The following is a 19,041-nucleotide window of genomic DNA, read 5'->3' as shown; positions in this document are numbered from 1 at the left end:
AGGTTCACTTGTACCTCCTCCAACCTCATCTACTGTTCAAAGTTCAAAGGTCAGCTAATTGTCACATGTACCAATTAAGGTACAGTGAAACTCAAATTGCCATACAGCCATACTGAAAAAACGCATCAAGATGCACAACTACATAAAAGTTAACGTAAACATCCACCACAGCGGATTCCCCACATTCTTCACTGTGATGGAATGCAATAAACTCTAATCTTCTTCCTCATTATTCTCCTGTGGGCGGGGCAGTTAAACCATCCGCAGTCGGTGCGGTCGAAGCTCCTGCGGCTTGGAGCTCCCGAAGTCGGTCTCTAACCAGGGACCGCGAGCTCCACAATGTTAAAGTCTGCAGGAATTGGAGCTCCGAGGTCGATCCCTGACAGAGATCGCAGGCTCCCGCGCTTGCAGCATCCGCGGTTGCAGCACCCGCAGTCAGTCTCCAGCAAAAGCCGCCAACTCCACGATTTTAGGCTGCAGCGCGGACGGAGATACGATATGGAAAAAAATCGCACCTCCGTCGAGGTAAAACATTTAAAAAAGTTTCCCCCAACCCCACCCCCCATCTCCCACATAAAACAAGCTAGTGAACACTAAAACATGTATTTAACACATACTAAAAAAACAAAAAAGGAAGAGGCAGACAGACTGTTGGCGAGGCAGCCATTACTGGCGCCATCCAATGGTTCAATCCGCTGTACCAGGTGTGGTCTCCTATATATCGGTGAGACCAAGCGCAGACTCATCAATCATTTCGCTGAACACCTCCACTCAGTCCGCCTAAACCTTCCTATCTCCTGGTTGCTAAACACTTTAACTCCCCCTCTCATTCCAACACTGACCTTTCTGTCCTGGTCCTCCTCCATTGTCAGAGTGAGGCCCAGCACAGATAGGAGGAACAGCACCTCATATTTCGCTTGGGCAGCTTACACCCCAGCAGTAAGAACATTGACTTCTCTAACTTCAAGTAACCCTTGCCTTCCCTCTCTCTCCATCCCTCCCCTTCCCAGTTCTCCGACAAGTCTGACTGTCCTTGTTTACATTTTAACTGTTTGCTTTGTTGGTACCTCCTCCTATAAAACATTGATCTATTCTACATTTTCCTTGATCTCCAACCCCTTTGCATTGTGTTCACACCTTACACTTCCTTACCTCTGTATCTCCCTCTCCCCTGACTCAGTCTGAAGAAGGATCTCGACCCGAAATGTTACCCACTCCTTCTCTCCAGAGACGCTTCCTGCCCTGCTGAGTTACTCCAGGATTTTGTGTCTATCAAGAGCTTGGGAACCCTCTTCCTCTGCTGCTTACAAACTCACAATATGGATTGACCAGTTCAGGACATGTGGTGGTAGCTCCCACTAGACAAGTGAAAGCTAAGTGGTATCAATTGTTTATTTTTTGTAATTGTGAAGGGATTTTTCTGTGAATGGAGTATTAAAATTCTCATATGATCGAAGTAAGAGGTGAATTGAAATGTAATTATTTTGGGAATTATTGGACCATAAAATAATTCCACAGAGAATAATTGACAATTAGATACAAGTTTTAAAGAGAAAAGCATACTGTAAATCTATGGGGATAGGATGCACATACGATTACGGAAGTAACATTATATTGCTTTAGCAGAAAGGCTACAGAGACATAATGTACCAAATAGCTTTCTGCAATGTTGGAAAACAAGCTTAATGACTGCAAGATTTTATTCAAAGTATTATTGGGCAGCAGTGTAGAGTAAAATGGAAAAATCAAATACTAGAGGGCATAGCTTTAAGATGAGAGGGGAAAAGTTTAAAGGTGATGCTTGGTGCAATTTGTTTACACGAGAGGATGGTGAGTGCCTGGAACACGCTGCCAGGGTTGGTGGTTGAGGCAGATATAATAGCAGCATTTCAGAGGCTTTTGGATAGGCATATGGATATGCTGGAAATGGATTATGCACAGGTAGATAACAGATGGTCTGGCATCATGTCTGGCATGGACATTATACACCAAACAGCTTGTTTTGCAGTACTATTCTGTTCTATTATAATTCCTGTGTTAAAAAATTAAGCCTGACAATTAAAAAAATTAAACCTTGTACATTACAAGGAAACTAAAAACAACATAGGAACATTATTTTTTTCTTGTCCAAAACACTACAACTGATGTGAGTTGCCTAGGGACATTGATGCTAGCTTTACTTTTCATCCAGCTTCGGTATCCATGGCAACACATAGAGTAGCACAAAAATAATTATTAGTAGTAGCTCTGACTCACTACAGTTCTCTTAAGCTAAAGAATTGACTGGATAAATGCAGAGTTGTATCATTTAAATTCAATTGTAAAATAGAAATGTTATTCAGGAAAATAGAAATTTCATATCAAATTTATATCAAATGTGAGGAAATATTGAAAGGAAATGATCCTTTCAATTCATTTGATGAATACATCATTATAGGACCGAAGCTGACAGAGGTTCCCAGTCTTCATTGGTGTTGCTGTTTTTATTTTGCAGCATTTGAAAAATATTCTCATAATGGAGGATATTCAGTCCACCTCAAATATAAAAGCTAGTCTTGTCTTAAAACTGAGGCATGACACTGTTAGCCTCATAGCTCTAGCTCCAAGATGAACAGTAGGACGTGGCATCAGTTATCCGAGTTCTTTGACAAGATGTGGCAGGATGTCAGAATATACTGTAATTCATAGCATAATTGTGGAGTATACGATGCAGCGATCGGTGGGCAGTGTGACAATGGATTTTAACTGGTATGCGCAGCAATGTATAAACTGAGCGGTTGATTCTGTGCCTATGTGGGTTGCTGATGTCTGTAACACTGTACATGGTCATAAAGAATGTGTGATGTGTGTTCAATGAAATGGTAAAACAAGATGTGTGAGTAAAGGGTATGGCGATCTAATATGTACAGGTTGGTCAACGTTTCAAGGTCAGTTTATTGTCAGTTAAGGTACAGTGAAATTCGTATCACCATACAGCCATACTAAGTGAAAAGCAACAAGACACACAACTACATAAAAGTTAACATAAACTTCCACCACAGTGGATTCCACGGCCCCATAACAGAAGCGTCCACGTCGCGGGGCTGGTAACTGGAAGTATCCTGAGCTAATTCTGCTACCACCATCATCTATTGTACCAAGTGGTGGCTCCCACTGATTGTCAACGGAAGCTTGAGTCCATTTCAGGACGGACAATGACAGCGATGTCAACATTTGAAACATGGAAGATAGACAGGAAAGAAGAAGTGGATTTCACATTCCTCACTATGATGGAAGGTAATACAATTCAATCTTCTTCCTCTTTGTTCTCCCGCAGTCAGGGCAATCAAACCATCCACAGATAATATGGTATATGATATTCCACCAAGAGCGCTGTCTGCGGAGGGCGCTCAGCAGGACTGTTTACCCTCCAGTACACCACAGGAACAGCTTCTTTCTTCCCTGTGGCTATCAACGTAACGGTGTACAACCCCCCCCCCCCCCCCCTGGACCTTCTGTGTGTCAAAGGAGATGCTAAATGCATTTCGGCTGTACTGTACACTGACAATGACAATTAAAATTGAATTGAATCTGAAGAATGAACTGAATCATTCCACCAAGATGCAGGACAGTACACCACAGGAGATCTTTCTTCCCTGTGGCTATCAAACTGTACAATTCCCCCTTCTGTTGTGGAGTAGGCTGAGACTGAGAATGACTCCTCCTCCCCCACTCCCCCCCATCCCAATCTTTGCACATCCCCAATCCTTTCCACTCATCACTTTAATTTCATGTTTCATGGATTTTGTGTCTTTGTGTTTTTATGACCGTTGGCAGATCAATTTCCCTCCTGGGATAAAGTTCTATCGTATTGTGATCTTGTTAATAATGGATTAAGACAGTGTGCATGATTTGAGTCCTGTTTCCTCTGGCATTCCTTCTTTCATCTTGCCCTGCTCCATCCATAGATGATCACAATTTTACTGCTTTGAAATTAATTCCCATTCTTAATTGAATTTGGTGGAAAAGGCTTAGATGCTGAAAATTTAAAAATAAAATTGAAAGATACTAGAAAAAAGCATCTGACTTTACAAGATCTCCAGTGTTAGGACCAATTCTAATCTGGGAAAACTATTATAGACAGCTTCTTGTCTGTCAGCAACGTTTATATTGATTTACAAAAGCTCTCTCTTATACTAAACATCTAAAACGCATGGCTACCAAGATATGTAGATTTCAAAAAATAATTTAGCATCTTAACATTACATACTGATTTTCATCTTCTGTCTGGGCATATTAAGCATTAAGAATGCAACATGCATCCAAATAATCTCAGAGAATTTCAGGGGCTGCACGGTGGCGTAGCAATAGACTTGCTGCCTTACAGCGCCAGGAACCCGGGTTCCATCCTGACTATGGGTGCTTGTCTGTCTGGAGTTTGTACGTTCTCCCCGTGACCTGCATGGGTTTTCTCTGGGTGCTCCGGTTTCCTCCCACACTCTAAAAACGTACTGGCTTGTAGGTTAATTGCCTCAGTATAATTGTAAATTATATAATCAAGGGACAGAAGTTTAGGGGTAACATGAGGGGGAACTTCTTTACTCAGAGAGTGGTAGTGGTGTGGAATGAGCTTACAGTAGAAGTGGTGGAGGCAGGTTCGTTGGTATCATTTAAAAATACGTTGGATAGGCATATGGATGAGAGGGAATGGAGGGTTATGGTATGAGTGCAGGCAGGTGGGACTAAGGGAAAAAAAGTTGTTCGGCACGGACTTGTAGGGCCGAGATGGCCTGTTTCCGTGCTATATATGGTTATATGGTTAAATTGTCCCTAGTGTGTGTAGGATAAATGTTAATGTGCAGGGATCGCTGGTCAGCATGGACTTGGTGGGCCGAAGGGCCTGTATCTCTAAATAAACTAAATGTTATTCCACTTTTTAAGAAAGGAGCGATAGAGAAAACAGGGAATTATAGGCCAGTTGCCTGACATCCGTGGTGGGGAAGATGCTGAAGTCAATTATAAAAGATGAAATAGCCGCACATTTGGATAGCAGTGACAGGATCGGTCTGAGTCAGCATGGATTTACGAAGGGGAAATCATGCTTGACTAATCTGGAATTTTTTGAGGATGTAACTAGGAAAATGGACAAGGGAGAGCCAGTGCGTGTAGTGTACCTGGAGTTTCAGAAAGCATTTGATAAGGTCCCACATAGGAGATTAGTAGGCAAAATTAGAGCATATGGTATTGGGGGTGTGGTACTGACATGGATAGAAAATTGGTTGGCAGACAGGAAGCGAAGAGTAGGGATTAATGGGTCCCTTTCAGAATGGCAGGCAGTGACTAGTGGGATACCGCAAGGCTCGGTGCTGGGACTGCAGCTATTTACAATATACATTGATGATTTTGATGAGGGGATTTTGCAAATGACACAAAGCTGAATTTGCAGATGTCACAAAGTTGGGTGGCAGTGTGAACTGTGAGGAGGATGCTGTGAGAATGCAGGGTGACTTCGAAAGGTTGGGTGAGTGGGCAGATGCATGGCAGATGCAGTTTAATGTGGATAAACATGAGGTTATCCACTTTGGTGGCAAAAACAGGAAGTCAGATTATTATCTAAATGGTGCTGTGTTAGGAAAAGGGGAAGTACAATGGGATTTGGGGGTCCTTGTTCATCAGTCACTGAAGGTAAGCATGCAGGTAGAGCAGGCAGTGAAGAAAGCTAATGGCATGTTGGGCTTCATAACAAGAGGAGTTGAGTATAAGAGCAAAGAGGTCCTTTTGCAGTTGTACATGGCCCTAGTGAGAACACACCTGGAGTATTGTGTGCAGTTTTGGTCTCCAAATCTGAGGAAGGACATTCTTACTATTGAGGGAGTGCAGCGTAGGTCCACAAAGTTAATTCCCGGGATGGCGGGACTGCCATATGTTGAAAGAATGGAGCAACTGGGCTTGTATACACTGGAATTTAGGATGCGAGGGGAGCTTATTGAAACATATAAGATTATTAAGGGATTGGACACGCTGGAGGCAGGAAACATATTCCCGATGTTGGGGGAGTCCAAAACCAGGGGCCACAGTTTAAGAATAAGGGATAAGCCATTTAGAACGTAGATGAGGAAAAACTTTTTCACCCAGGAAGTTGTGAATCTGTGGAATTCTCTGCCTCATAAGGCAGTGGAGGGCAATTCTCTGGATGCTTTCAAGAGAGAGTTAGATAGAGCTCTTGAAGATAGTGGATTAAAGGGATATGGGGAGAAAGCAGGAACGGGGTACGGATTGGGGATGATCAGCCATGATCACAGTGAATCAGCTGGCTCGTAGGGGCAAATGGCCTACTCTGGCACCTATTGTCTATTGTCTAAACCAGCCTTTCCAGCTTAGCTATTTCTGGGGTAACATTATCAACCTATGACAAGAACATTTCTTTCTTCTCCCCTCAGATGCGACCTGACCTATTGGTGATTTCCAGCAACTTGTGTTCTGTGCCTCAGTTACTGCATTGTTTTGCTGAATCTCAGCTGTTCTCATTCATCTTACTCAGTTTACATCTCCAGCAGACAGTTCAGATGCATTTAAGAACTGTTCAGCACCCTCGGTCAGCTGGTATCAAACACTACCTGTGACCTTCAGTCCTTCTTGGTTTCTCGCCCATCACAACTTTGAGTATTGAAGTTGGGAGGTCATGTTGTAGTTGTATAAGACGTTGGTGAGACCGCATTTAGAATATTGTGTTTGGTTCTGGGCACCATGTTATAGGAAAGATATTGTCAAGCTTGAAAGGGTTCAGAAAAGATTTACGAGGATGTTGCCAGAACTAGAGGGTGTGAGCTACAGGCAGAGGTTGAGGAGGCTGGGTCACTATTTGATGGAGCGCAGGAGGATGAGGGGGTTTCTTATAGAGGTGTACACAATCATGAGAGAAATATTTTGGGTAGATGTAGAGTTTTTTTGCCTAGAGTAGGTGAATTGAGGAATAGAGGACATAGGTTCAAGGTAAAGGGGAAATGATTTAATAGTAGTGGTAACTTTTTCACACAAAGGGTGGTGGGTGTATGGAACAAGCGGCCAAAGGCGGTAGTTGAGGCTGGGATTATCTCATCGTTTAAGAGACAGTTATACAGGTACATGGATAGGACAGGTTTGGAGGGATATGGACCAAGCGCAGGCAAGTGGGACTAGTGTAGCTGGGACAGGGTTTTGGCCCGAAACGTTGCCATTTCCTTCGCTCCATAGATGCTGCTGCACCCGCTGAGTTTCTCCAGCATTTTTGTGTACCGTAGCTGGGACATTGTTGGTCGGTGTTGGCAAGTTGGGCCAAAGTGCCTGTTTCCACACTGTATCACTCTGACTCTATGACAGACATTCTCTGTTCTCTCCACCCTTCCCTCTATTCTGCTAATTAAACCACGGGAATAGTTATATCTCTAAAAAGTTAACCTTGTTCCTTTTCTAACAACCCAGTTGCCTTTTGAAATCGCCCAATCTGTCACTGAAAAAGACTCACTCAACCAATCCAAAACTCACTAAAATTCAACTTTGTTCTGGAAAAGACACCTAAATAAATCCTAATTATACGCTTTTAATTAATAGTTCACCAGATCAGCAAGATGGAACTGTAATCTCATTAAATCAAATTTAGTTTGCTAAGGGTCACCATTATAGGTTTCTTTTGTTCCTGCTCTGCCACTGGAGAAACTAATTGCAAGTTTTAAATATGAACAATGCTCATTTTTAAATACAGTATTATTTTCCCCAGAGTGTGGACAAATACACAATTGGCCCTTGTTTTTTTAAATTATTTCCCACAATGTTGGTTTTAAATGTAAATCAAAAATGACTGCTGGAAGTTCTTTGTGGGACTAGTACAATGCTTATAATATTCCTGATGGTGACGGAGGAAATAGACATTTGTTGTAAGGGAAAGCTTTATAGGTCATTTGGAGCCAGGCTGTCCTCAGAAAATTACAAGCACAAATAATTTATTTCTCATTGTCTCCACCATTGACTTCATTAAAAACCCTCTCTTTAATGGTGGTCATGGCACCATTAATGGGGCGGCACAGTGGGGCATCGCAAAAGACCTGGGTTCGATCCCGACTATGGGTGCTGTCTGTGCGGTTTGTATGTTCTTCCTGTGACTGAATGTTTCCTCCCACACTCCAAAGACGTACAGGCTTGTAGGTTAATTGGCTTGATATAAATGTAAAATTGTCCCTAGTGTGTGTAGAATAGTGTTTATGCGCGGGGATCGCTGGTCGGTGCGGACTCGGTGGGCCGAAGGGCATATTTCCATGCTGTATCTCTAAACTAAACTAAATTAAGAAATCATTCCTCAATCCCAGGTTTTAATATGTAAAAGTAACAACACAATATTGCATGAAGCATATTACTTTTTTTTTTTAAATGCACAACTTCCTTCACCTCACCTAATAAATTCTTCATGTTGAATTTGAACTAAATCATAGCAGGAAATACTACTCTGTGGAAATGCTGCTTTAGCATCTCTGTGGGAATTGGGTTACTTAATATTTGCAGTAACGGTGAAGTACAGGCTACTCACTATTTATTTAAAAATAGTTGAGCAGTTTCCCATACCCTTGGAAATAATCTTGTTTATTAACATTGTTGCAAATGACCATAGAATTTCTATTTGCGGAAAATGCAATGAATAAAAATTCTCCCTTGTTATGTCTTTTAACGACAAGGTTGCAATTAAAATAAGCTGCTGAACATTTTTCAACTCTTCCTTCAAACAATTGCACTTCAGTTTTGACTGTTTCTTCAAGGCAATTTTAGCTATACTACAAAATTGAGATTAAGTAAGAAATGTTCTATCGTGCTAGGAATTGGGAACCATACTTGACGTTGAGGTACCAATACTAAATGTTATCGTCAATTTCATTCTTTAAGCAATCTCAGTGTGAAAAGATTTCTTTGTGCTGTAATCCAATGCAAAATAAATTGTGCCCAAACATTTCCATGGCAATGAGACTGTCTGCTCAGGAGTTCGTGCCCATTCATCCCTCAGCTGTGTATTCAAACTTTGCAGGAAGTTCTTGGACAGCGATCGCTTAAATTCACAGATCTCTTGCGGCATAATGCAGGATAGGAGGTCAGTGTTCTTTGCTGAAATTATTTTAAAAGGTTAGTTGTAGGAAGGAACTGCAGATGCTGGTTTAAACCGAAGATAGACACAAAATGCTGGAGTAGCTCAGAGGGACAGGCAGCTTCTGTGGAGAGAAGGAATGGGTGACGTTTCAGGTCAAGGCCCTTCTTCAGACTGAAAGTCACAGGTAAGGGAAATGAGAGGCATAGAACAAATGAATGAAATATATGCAAAACAGTAACAATGATAAAGGAAACAGGCCATTGTTCGCTGTTTTCTAGGAAAAAAATGTTGTTTTATCTCAACTGCATTCCCTGCTCGAAAGTATAAAGAAAATTTGTTTTCATACTAGTACTGCCAGTGTTCATTTGAAAGTGTGCTGATATGTCCAGTTAATGTTCTGTCCACTCACAGAAGTCAGCTTGCCTGCAGAGCAAGATACATCCTCTCAATGTACTTGGCAAATTCATAGATTTGCAACACTTGTATGAAACAAATTATTCATCATGGAATCAACAAGTGCATTATTTGTTTAAGAAGGAACTGCAGATGCTGTAAAATGGAAGGTAGACAGAAATGCTGGAGAAACTCAGTGGGTGAGGCAGCATCTATGGAGCGAAAGAAATAGGCAAAGTTTCGGGTCGAGACCCAGAAATTAATTAAGTCCAATACATCATTTGTGATTCATCTTTCATGTTGCTGTCTTCCATCAAACTGTCAGCAAACAAAACTGCATGTTTTTAACCTCTACTTTACTCATCACTAGATTCTTCCTATTAATACCTCAATGTTTATGGCTGCACGAAGGCACAGCACCAGAGACCCAGATTTGATCCCGACAACGGGTGCTGTCTGTACGGAGTTTGTACGTTCTCCCCAAGAACTGCATTGGTTTTCTCCGAGATCTTCGGTTTACCTTCCACACTCTAAAGACGTACAGGTTTGTAGGTTAATTGGCTTGGTATAAAATGTAAGTTGTCCCTAGTGCTTGTAGGGTAATGTTAAATGTGCGGGGATCTCTGGTCGGTGTGGACACGGTGGGCGGAAGGGCCTGATTCCGCGCTGTATCTCTGAACTAAATTGAAGTTTGATTCCAAACATTTGTAATTTCCTCAAGCACATCCTATATTCCTCGGGGCATTTCTTGCTCCCTTCATCTCCATCTTGTTCTTTTAAATCCACCTTTTAAGAGGCAATATTTAGTGCTTATGCTCCTCCACCTCTCAACACCATTTTGCCTGCATCTTTTCCGTATTTTACTTTTTCTTATGATTGTGCATAAATTTTCAATTTTATGATTGAAAAAGTTTTGAAACCAATTGAAGCAATGCAGAGATTAAGTTCTATTTTAAATTGTAGTGTAAGGAGAGGTGCCAAGATTAGACAAGCCTAAATTCTATAGCCTGGTAAAGAGAAAGTGGTCCATAAATTCTGGATGTGAAGCTACTGATTTTGACCACATTGCTGGGGTAAAGTACATAATATGAGGCTTTCACAGAAATGCCCTCTTTGTTGGTTATGATAAAAGATACAAAGTTTATTCAGACATAAAAGAGCATCAAAGTAAAATATTGTGGTAACATTCAAGTGGAACTAACTGGCAATGATATAAAAAAATCATGTTTTTAATGCAAACATACAATCAAAACTTAAGAGGAATTACAGGCCAATACTTTGGCTGCTTTTTATCACACTGTCTATCAAATGAGAGTTGCATCGCAGTTTCCATTCCTTGGATTTTAGCCGCAAGATCTCCATATAATCTCTTCATCTCAACCATTCTCCTTTCACCAGGCCTTTCTGCAGGTGGCTGGATTGTTCTCCCTGAGGTACTGTGAAAATCCCGGTCAGCCAACACATAGGTATTCTGCTGTTCGTCATCAAACTGCTGTTGTCGCTCTGTGGATGCACAGAAGAGCTCCAGTGAGCAAAATATGAAGCATAAATACAAATGCTGATTTCCAACGGGACACAAAGAGAGAGATTGTGAGTAGGTTTGTCAAAATGGAGCAGTGCAAAAAAAGGCTCGCATCTCAAGTTTAGAAGCAATGCAGTAGAATTGTGCTGGTTTTGGAAACTGAAGGTAAACATGAGATAGACGCAAAAAGCTGAAGTAACTCAGCGGGTCAGAAAGCATCTTTGGAGAAAAGGAATGGGTGACGTTTTGGGTCTCGACCCGAATCATCATCTATTCCTTTTCTCCAAAATGCTGTCTGACCCGCTGAGTTACTCCAGCATTTTGTGCCTATCTTTGGTTTAAACCAGCATCCACAGTTCCTTCCTACACTGTAGGTAAACATTCTCCGTTAGAGCTAGAGTTCCTCTGTAGAGCAGTTGGCCAAATATTTCAATGCTGTCATTCTACGTAATTTCATACAACTGTAATGACAGAAAATAGAAACTGCAAGAAACAGCCTCCTTCATATCAAAAATTCGATATGCCTAATTATGATGATGTTTTTTTTCCTTTTCATTAAGAAAGTTGACGTCAAACAAATTAGATCCCGGAGGCGGGGTGCTTCTATCGCTTTATCATACGTACAGGGTGGTAGAATATTAAAAGGGCAATTACAGAAATTGAAGTTTAACCCACAATCTGATTAAACCAAATTGAAGTATTTAGGAATGTTAACTATGACAAACTGCAATGTGAGAAAGTGAGAAAATTATATAGGACCATAAGGCATAAGAGTAGAATTAGGCCATTCAGCACATTATGTCTACTCTGCCATTTAATCATATCTATATTACTAAAACTCTGATCTTGACCGCTTTTGGCCCACTGTGCTGCGATTTCAGACAGAACGCCGCCACCTACGGCCGTCATTTTTGCCCACCTCGCTCAGAGCCCCCCTCCACCTTACGGGTGTGGAGGATTTTTCACATCAATGACAAATCGGAGAGATATTAATGTTTTTTAAAAAATCACCATTCTCTCTGCTGCCCCTGCTGGAGGGAGGGGGAGGGACTATAACACCAGGAAGTGGTGTGCCTCACTCAGTCTCTGCAAGATGGGTGAAGTCAAGGGCCACGTCTCTCTGAGCTCTGAATAACACTGAACAAATGTCTACACAACTGTGAGTCCCCCTTAATGTGGTTTGAAAATGAAAATATGGTGTGTTTGAAGTAAAAAGGCACTGCCTGCAAATGGTTGTTTGGGTGTTTTGGCTTGGAGTTGAAAGGCACTACTTACTGCAAATGGTGGCTTGGGTGTTTTGGCTTGAAGTTGAAAGGCACTACTTACTGCAAATGGTGGCATGAAGTTGAATAGCACTACTTACTGCAAATAGTGGCTTGGGTGCTTTGGCTTGAAGTTGAAAGGCACTACTTACTGCAAATGGTGGCGTGGGTGCTTTGGCTTGAAGTTGCACGGCACTACTTACTGCAAATGGTGGCTTGGTTGCTTTGGCTGAAGTTGAAAGGCATTACTTACTGCAAATGGCGGCTTGGGTGCTTTGGCTTGAAGTTAAAAGGCACTACTGTAAATGCACTTATTTCCTGTTTGCACTGTATATTGATTTTAGATGAAACGCTACCACTTACGGCTGTAATTTTTGGCCATCTTAGTCAGTCCCCCTCCGCTGAGCAGGTGCAGAGAATTCTTCCCATCAATGAAAAATAAAAGTGTTATTAGTGTTTAAAAAATGTTGAGAATCTCTCTCCTGTCAATCACACCATGAAAGCCACACCTTTTCCGGTGGGAGGGGGAGGGGTTATAAAACCCAGAAGTGTGGGTGTGGCTCAGTTTCTGCATGATGGGGGAGGGAGAGGTCACGACTCTGTCTGAGCTGTGAATTAACTGAACACACTGAATCTCTACTGAACTGTAAGTTTGGTGTTTTGTGTGGTTTTATGGTGGTTTGGTGGCCTTGCATGAATTGGTATGAAACTGCACTTGAATTTGGTGGCCTTGCACCCTGCTGAAAGTGGTATGAAACTGTACTTGAATTTGGTGGCCTTGGATCCAGCTTGAAGTGGTATGAAACTGCACAAATTCAGTGGCCTTGCACCCTGCTTGAAGTGGTAGGAAACTGCATTTGAATTTGGTGGCCTTGCACCCTGCTCATAGTGATAAGAAACTGCACTTGAATTTGGTGGCCTTGCACCCTGCTTGAAATGGAATTTCAAGGAACAGTCATGAGTCAACTGCCAGCCCACCAGCCGTGAGTGAGCTGCCAGCAGATCAGGCTTGAGGGGCTGAGCTGCTACCCCAAGAACCCATACCAGCACTCCAGAAAGCCCCCCCCCCCCACTGGCCACCAATATTGGAATTGGTGGAGAGGTGGAATATTGCGTCGGGGGACCAGCTCTCCCGTGTGAACATGGGACCCAACGGGTCCCACTTAGTCTAGTTGAATCTATTTTTCTCTCTCAACCCTATTCTCTTGCCTTCTCCCCATAACCTTTGACATCCTTACTAATCAGGAACCTATCAATCTCTGGTTTAAAAATACCCAATGACTAAGCCTCCACAGATTTTCCACCGTCTTGCAAAAGAAATTCCTCCTCATCTCCATTCTGAAGGTGTCCATTTTTCTGAGGCTATGCACTCTAGTTCTAGACTATCCCATGTCTGGAAACGCTCTTTACATCTCCACTTTATCTACGCCTTTCATTATCCGGTAGGTTGCGAAAAGATTCCCCCCTCATCATTCTAAACTCCAGCAGGTACAGGCCCAGAGACTTCAAATGTTCCTCATACATTAACCCACATTGTGACGGCAAATAAGGAAAAGCAACTGATGCAGCATTGGCTTTATCTTTTAAAGCTAGCCGGACAACCTGTATAATATAAATCTATTGATAGTGTGATAGACATTGATGATGCTGTACCTTCTCTTGTTGAATTTTAAAACTGTCTATTCTACATGGTGTGCCATTACATTGCCCTTCAACTAAAAGAAGGAACTCCATTCGTGCTATCCAGGAATTTTAATCCATTTATACAATGCACAAAATTATCAGTTCAAAAATCACTGCCACTTGTAATTGAGGCGGCAATGACTGTTAATGTTGCTTAAGAAAAATTTTGTTATCCCTCCAACACCAATTGTCCCATCTGACCTACCTTTTCAATTCAAGCAACTTCAGTTTCCTGCTCAATTTAGTTTTGCTATGAGCATTAACAAGGCACAAATACAATCTCTAAATGTTTTGACATTAATCTTGAAACTCAATGCTTTTCACATGCACAGCTATGTTGGTTGTTCAAGATAGACTCACAATAGAAACATAGAAAATAGGTGCAGGAGTAGGCCATTCGGCCCTTCGAGCCTGCACCGCCATTCAATATGATCATGGCTGATCATCTAACTCAGTATCCTGTACCTGCCTTCTCTCCATACCCCCTGATACCTTTAGCCACAAGGGCAATGAACTGGCCTCAACACTTCTGTGACAGGGAATTCCAGAGATTCACCACTCTGTGTGAAAAATATTTTTCTCATCTCGGTCCTAAAAGATTTCCCCCTTATCCTTAAACTGTGACCCCTTGTTCTGGACTTCCCCAACATCGGGAACAATCTTCCTGCATCTAGCCTGTCCAACCCCTTAAGAATTTTGTAAGTTTCTATAATTTCTATAAATGTCAATGCTGGAGTTTCTATAAGTTTCAATGCTGGAGTAACTCAGCAGAACAGGCAGCATATCTGGATAGGAATCTGAAGAAGGGTCTCGACCCAAAACGTCACCTATTCCTTCTATCCAAAGATGCTGCATGTCCCACTGAGTTACTCCAGCTTTTTGCATCTATCTTCAGTGTAAACCAGTATCTGCACTTCCTTCCTACGCATTGGTTGTTCCAGAGTTGGAGAAACAAGTAATGCATACAATTTTACACACGATTCATCACAAAGAAAAATAATGCATTCTGAAGCACTGCCACATTGAAATCAAGTAGAATAACACATACCTACTTAGGGATCTATAATATGTAAATTTTATATATTTTCAGCGCATATTTTTGATTGATAAATGTAGTTTGACCACATCATTTTATCCTCCGTTGACCAGATTTTACTTCATTTACAAGGATTTTAGTACAGCATTTAATTCTGTATCGCTTTTAATATAGCATTTGACATAGTTCCCCCATAGTAGGCTGATCCAGAAGATTAAGATGCATGGGATTAACTGTGACTTGGTCATTTGTGTTCAGAACTGGCTTACTGTTAGAAGAGCGAGATCTGTGGTAGAAGGATAATATTGAGGCAGTACATTTCCCTAGAGATCTGTGCTGGGACCTCTGTTCTTGGTTCTTGGTCCTCCAAAATATTTCAAATGGAATTTAAAAGGAGGTGGCGGAGGGTGGATTAAGCAAAAACGGGTTCTTGGAGAAGAAGAGCTACCTTAAATTTAGTTGCGTCTGGTTGGGTAACTATGGTAGGGTGAAGATTATTCCATGCTTTAATTGTGCGGGGGAAGAATGAATTGCTGTACACATCTGTCTTGGTAGCTGGTATCTCAAATTGGATCGAATGCCCTCGTCTGCTCCTAATAGATTTGGGTTTGGTGTGGGTTTGGTAATCTTTGTCGAGCTGACCATTTAACATCTTGTAAAAACAGGTCAAACGGTTTACTGCTGTCGTGGAGACGGTTCCACCAAAGTGAATTCAGAGTTTGGTAACACTCGCTTCTCTCTCATAGGTATTTGTAACAAATCGGGCTGTCTGTCTTTGGGAGAAATGTTTCTATTTGTGTATGGATCCCATGCAGCAACTGCGTAGTCCAAATGTGGTCTAACGAGGGTGAAGGATAACTTCTTCTTGATAGAAGTTGAAAAATGATGAAAGTTGTGTCTCAGAAAAATTAGGACACCTGTTGCTTTCATCGTTGTATGATGAGTCTGATCATGCCAACGTAGATCGTTCTGTAATTTGATGCCAAGATGTTGTTTGTGATAAATGACTTGGACATAAAAGTAGATGGATTAGTGGCCAGTGAGTTAGCATATGACACCAAGATTGCTGGGGTCATGAACTGTGAGGAAGGCTGGCAAATTATACAAGGGGATATAGATCAGCTACAGGAATGGGTGAAGAAATGGAAGAGGACCATGTCCAAATCTTCCTGAAAGTGCCAATACAAGAAGATAGAGAAATAAAGAAGACATGTGGTAGCCTTGCCTTCATTGGTCATGGCATTGAGTACACGAGCCAGGAAGTCATGATGCATAAGACCTTGATTAGACCATATTTGGAGTATAGTGTGTAGTTCTGGATGCCCCATTACATGAAAGATGTGGAGACATCCTGGAAAGGGTGCAGCGGAGGTTAACCAGAATGATGCCTGGATTGGAGGCTATGTGGAGAGATTAGACAGACTTGGATAGTTTTCTCTAAAACACAGAAGGTTGATGGGAGACCCGATAGAAGCATATTACATTATGAGAGGCATAGACAATGAAGACAGTCCAAACCTATTTTTCCCCCCAGTAAGTAAATATCAAATACTAGAGGGCATAGGTTTAAGGTGGGAAGGGTAAAGTTTACAGGAGATGGCTGCAGCAAGTTTTTTTTACATAGTGTCTGGAATGCATTGCTGGAGATGGTGGTGGAGGCAGAAAAGATAATGACATGTATGAGACTTTTGGATAAGTACATGGATATACAGGGAATGGAGGGAAATGGATTGTGTACAGGCATAAGGGTTGGTCTTGCCATCATGTTGGGCAGACACTAAGGGCTGACGGGCCTGTTCCTATGCTGAACTATTCTATGTTCCATGTTCTATGATTGTTTTAAAACTCCATTACATGAAAATAAATGCAAACATCGTGATTGCCTGCATCATGACCCAAGCAAAGTTGGGTATAGCAGCTAGTAACTAGTTAAGTTTGAAAGAAAGTTTAAAATGGCACAGACATGGGTACTGGTATGTTCCAAAGCTCTTTCTAGCCAATTATGTGCCTTCAATGTAGATAGTGTCACGATCATTAATTTCACCACCCTGTACTGATTGTTCAAACAAATCATCCTTCCCTCTTTATTACAGTAACCCTAGTGCCAATACTGGAATGAAAATGTGTTGGCATGCCTGAAACACTGAAGTGATTGACCATTTGTTAAAAAAGAAACTGTAATCTTTATTTGTAGGAAGGAACTGCAGATGCTGGTTTAAACCGAAGATAGACACAAAAAGCTGGAGTAACTCAGCGGGTCAGACAGCATCTCTGGAGAAAAGGAGTAGGTGACGTTTCGGATCGAGACCCTTCTTCAGACTGAAAGTCAGGGAAAAGGGAATTGAGAGATATAGACGGTGATATAGAACAAATGAATGAAAGATATGCAAAAAAGGTAACGTTGATAAAGGATATGGGCCATTGTTAGCTGTGGGCAAGGTGAAAATGAGTACAATGAAACTCACCAGGATGACATTGACAACGTGGGGGGGGGGGGGGGGGGGGGGGGGGGGGGGGGGGGGGGGGGGGGGGGGGGGGGGAAGGAGAAGGAGAGAGATTGGATGCAAGGGTTATTTAAAGTTAGATAAATCAATATATATTCAGTATGAAGAAGGGTCTCGACCCGAAAAGTCACCCATTCCTTCTCTCCAGAGATGCTGCCTGTCCTGCTGAGTTACTCCAGCATTTTATGTCTATCTTCAATTTTCATACCACTGGGTTGTAAGCTACCCAGGCAAAATATGAAGTGCTGCTCCTCCAAATCCTGTAACCTTTGTTGTTTTCCACAAACTAATAACTAATGCGATTTAAAAAAATAAGTTGGGGTTGCTACCAGGAAACAAATCAACCAAGAAACATACTCATGTTAAGTCACAGGGGGAGAACCAGACCACAATCTAATGAATTTGATTAAATGTTAACCATTCCCTTCGAATCATTGTTGCAGCAGTCAGTTTTATTTTGTCACTAATACAGCTGTCGGCCTCCGAGATCAGAATGCAAGTTGTAAGATTTGATTTAACCCAGCTGACACGGCATTGTTAATTGTTAACTCCAATCTGTCATTATTCTCGTTAGGTACACACTAACAAAACAGACATAGAACAGCTAATTGTCAATTATATCCCCAGTCCACATTTTCCATGATTATTAATGACAACATAGAAAATTTGATTGAAATAAATAAAATATAATTAAAAGAAACTAGTATAACTGATAAAATCCAATGGCGGTAACTGGACAAGAAACAGAAAATATAACCGATGATATTCACCAAATTAAAAACGTAAACGTTTTGCATGAGCAATAATTCCACCCCCTCCAATGTAAGCAATGAGGACACTAAGACCATCATCCTTGCCATTGGTATGTTTCTTGCTTGATTTGTTTCCCCAATAATATTTTCATCATAAACTCCATAGTTTTATCGGTGATTTATTGGGGAAATTAGACTCTTCAGAAGCTCGTTGCTTCATACGACCCGACTCTTCGTTGTTTTCAACCCATGGACCCCTACATCTATTTATGTTATATCCCCCCCCCCCACCATTCTACCTAATCATGTATGCTGCCCAAATCCTCCTCCAAATAATTGCTCCAGACCCGAATACTCAATGCTCCTCCACCGACCTTCTACCTTTCTTGAACCGTTGACTGTTGCTCCTATCCCACACTAAGTGCACCTTTCCAACCTTACTCACCTAATACTGTATTTCAAATCTTAAATTCCTATTCCAATGCTCAAGTTTTTTCCTTGCTTTTCCAATATTTCTTCTCTCTCTTGACATGTGCAAGTTTCTCCTCCACCATTGCGATCTGTGCCTGAGCTCTTTCAGCTGCTTTCCTAACATTACAACTCTTTATTTCCTTGAAAATCGTTTAAGAATTCAATTAATTGACAGTCATTATTCTCAATCCAACATCCTTTTTATCACTTTGTCCATCACACATGCCTCGGGATATTTTTTAGCATTTGGCATGATATCATTTGGATGTTTCATTCATGATGTGTTCCACTTTAACTTATTTTAACTGAATCTTTTGAGAAGGGTCACAA

The 19,041-nt window shown here is 41.5% G+C and overlaps 1 protein-coding gene across 1 annotated transcript in view; it reads right to left on the bottom strand.

Annotated features, from left to right (window-relative positions):
* Nucleotides 1-10,593: 10,593 nt before the first annotated feature.
* Nucleotides 10,594-19,041, bottom strand: part of gemin8 (gem (nuclear organelle) associated protein 8) — a 28,910-nt gene continuing 20,462 nt past the window's right edge. Inside the window, exon 3 of the mRNA XM_055644384.1 lies at nucleotides 10,594-10,984. Within this exon, the coding sequence (XP_055500359.1) occupies nucleotides 10,728-10,984 (257 nt within the window). The 3' untranslated portion in view covers nucleotides 10,594-10,727. The remainder of the gene's footprint in view (nucleotides 10,985-19,041) is intronic.

Source organism: Leucoraja erinacea, chromosome 13 (assembly GCF_028641065.1).
Source record: "Leucoraja erinacea ecotype New England chromosome 13, Leri_hhj_1, whole genome shotgun sequence".
Classification (NCBI taxonomy): Eukaryota; Metazoa; Chordata; class Chondrichthyes; order Rajiformes; family Rajidae; genus Leucoraja; species Leucoraja erinaceus.
This window is presented reverse-complemented; position numbering and strand designations above follow the sequence as displayed.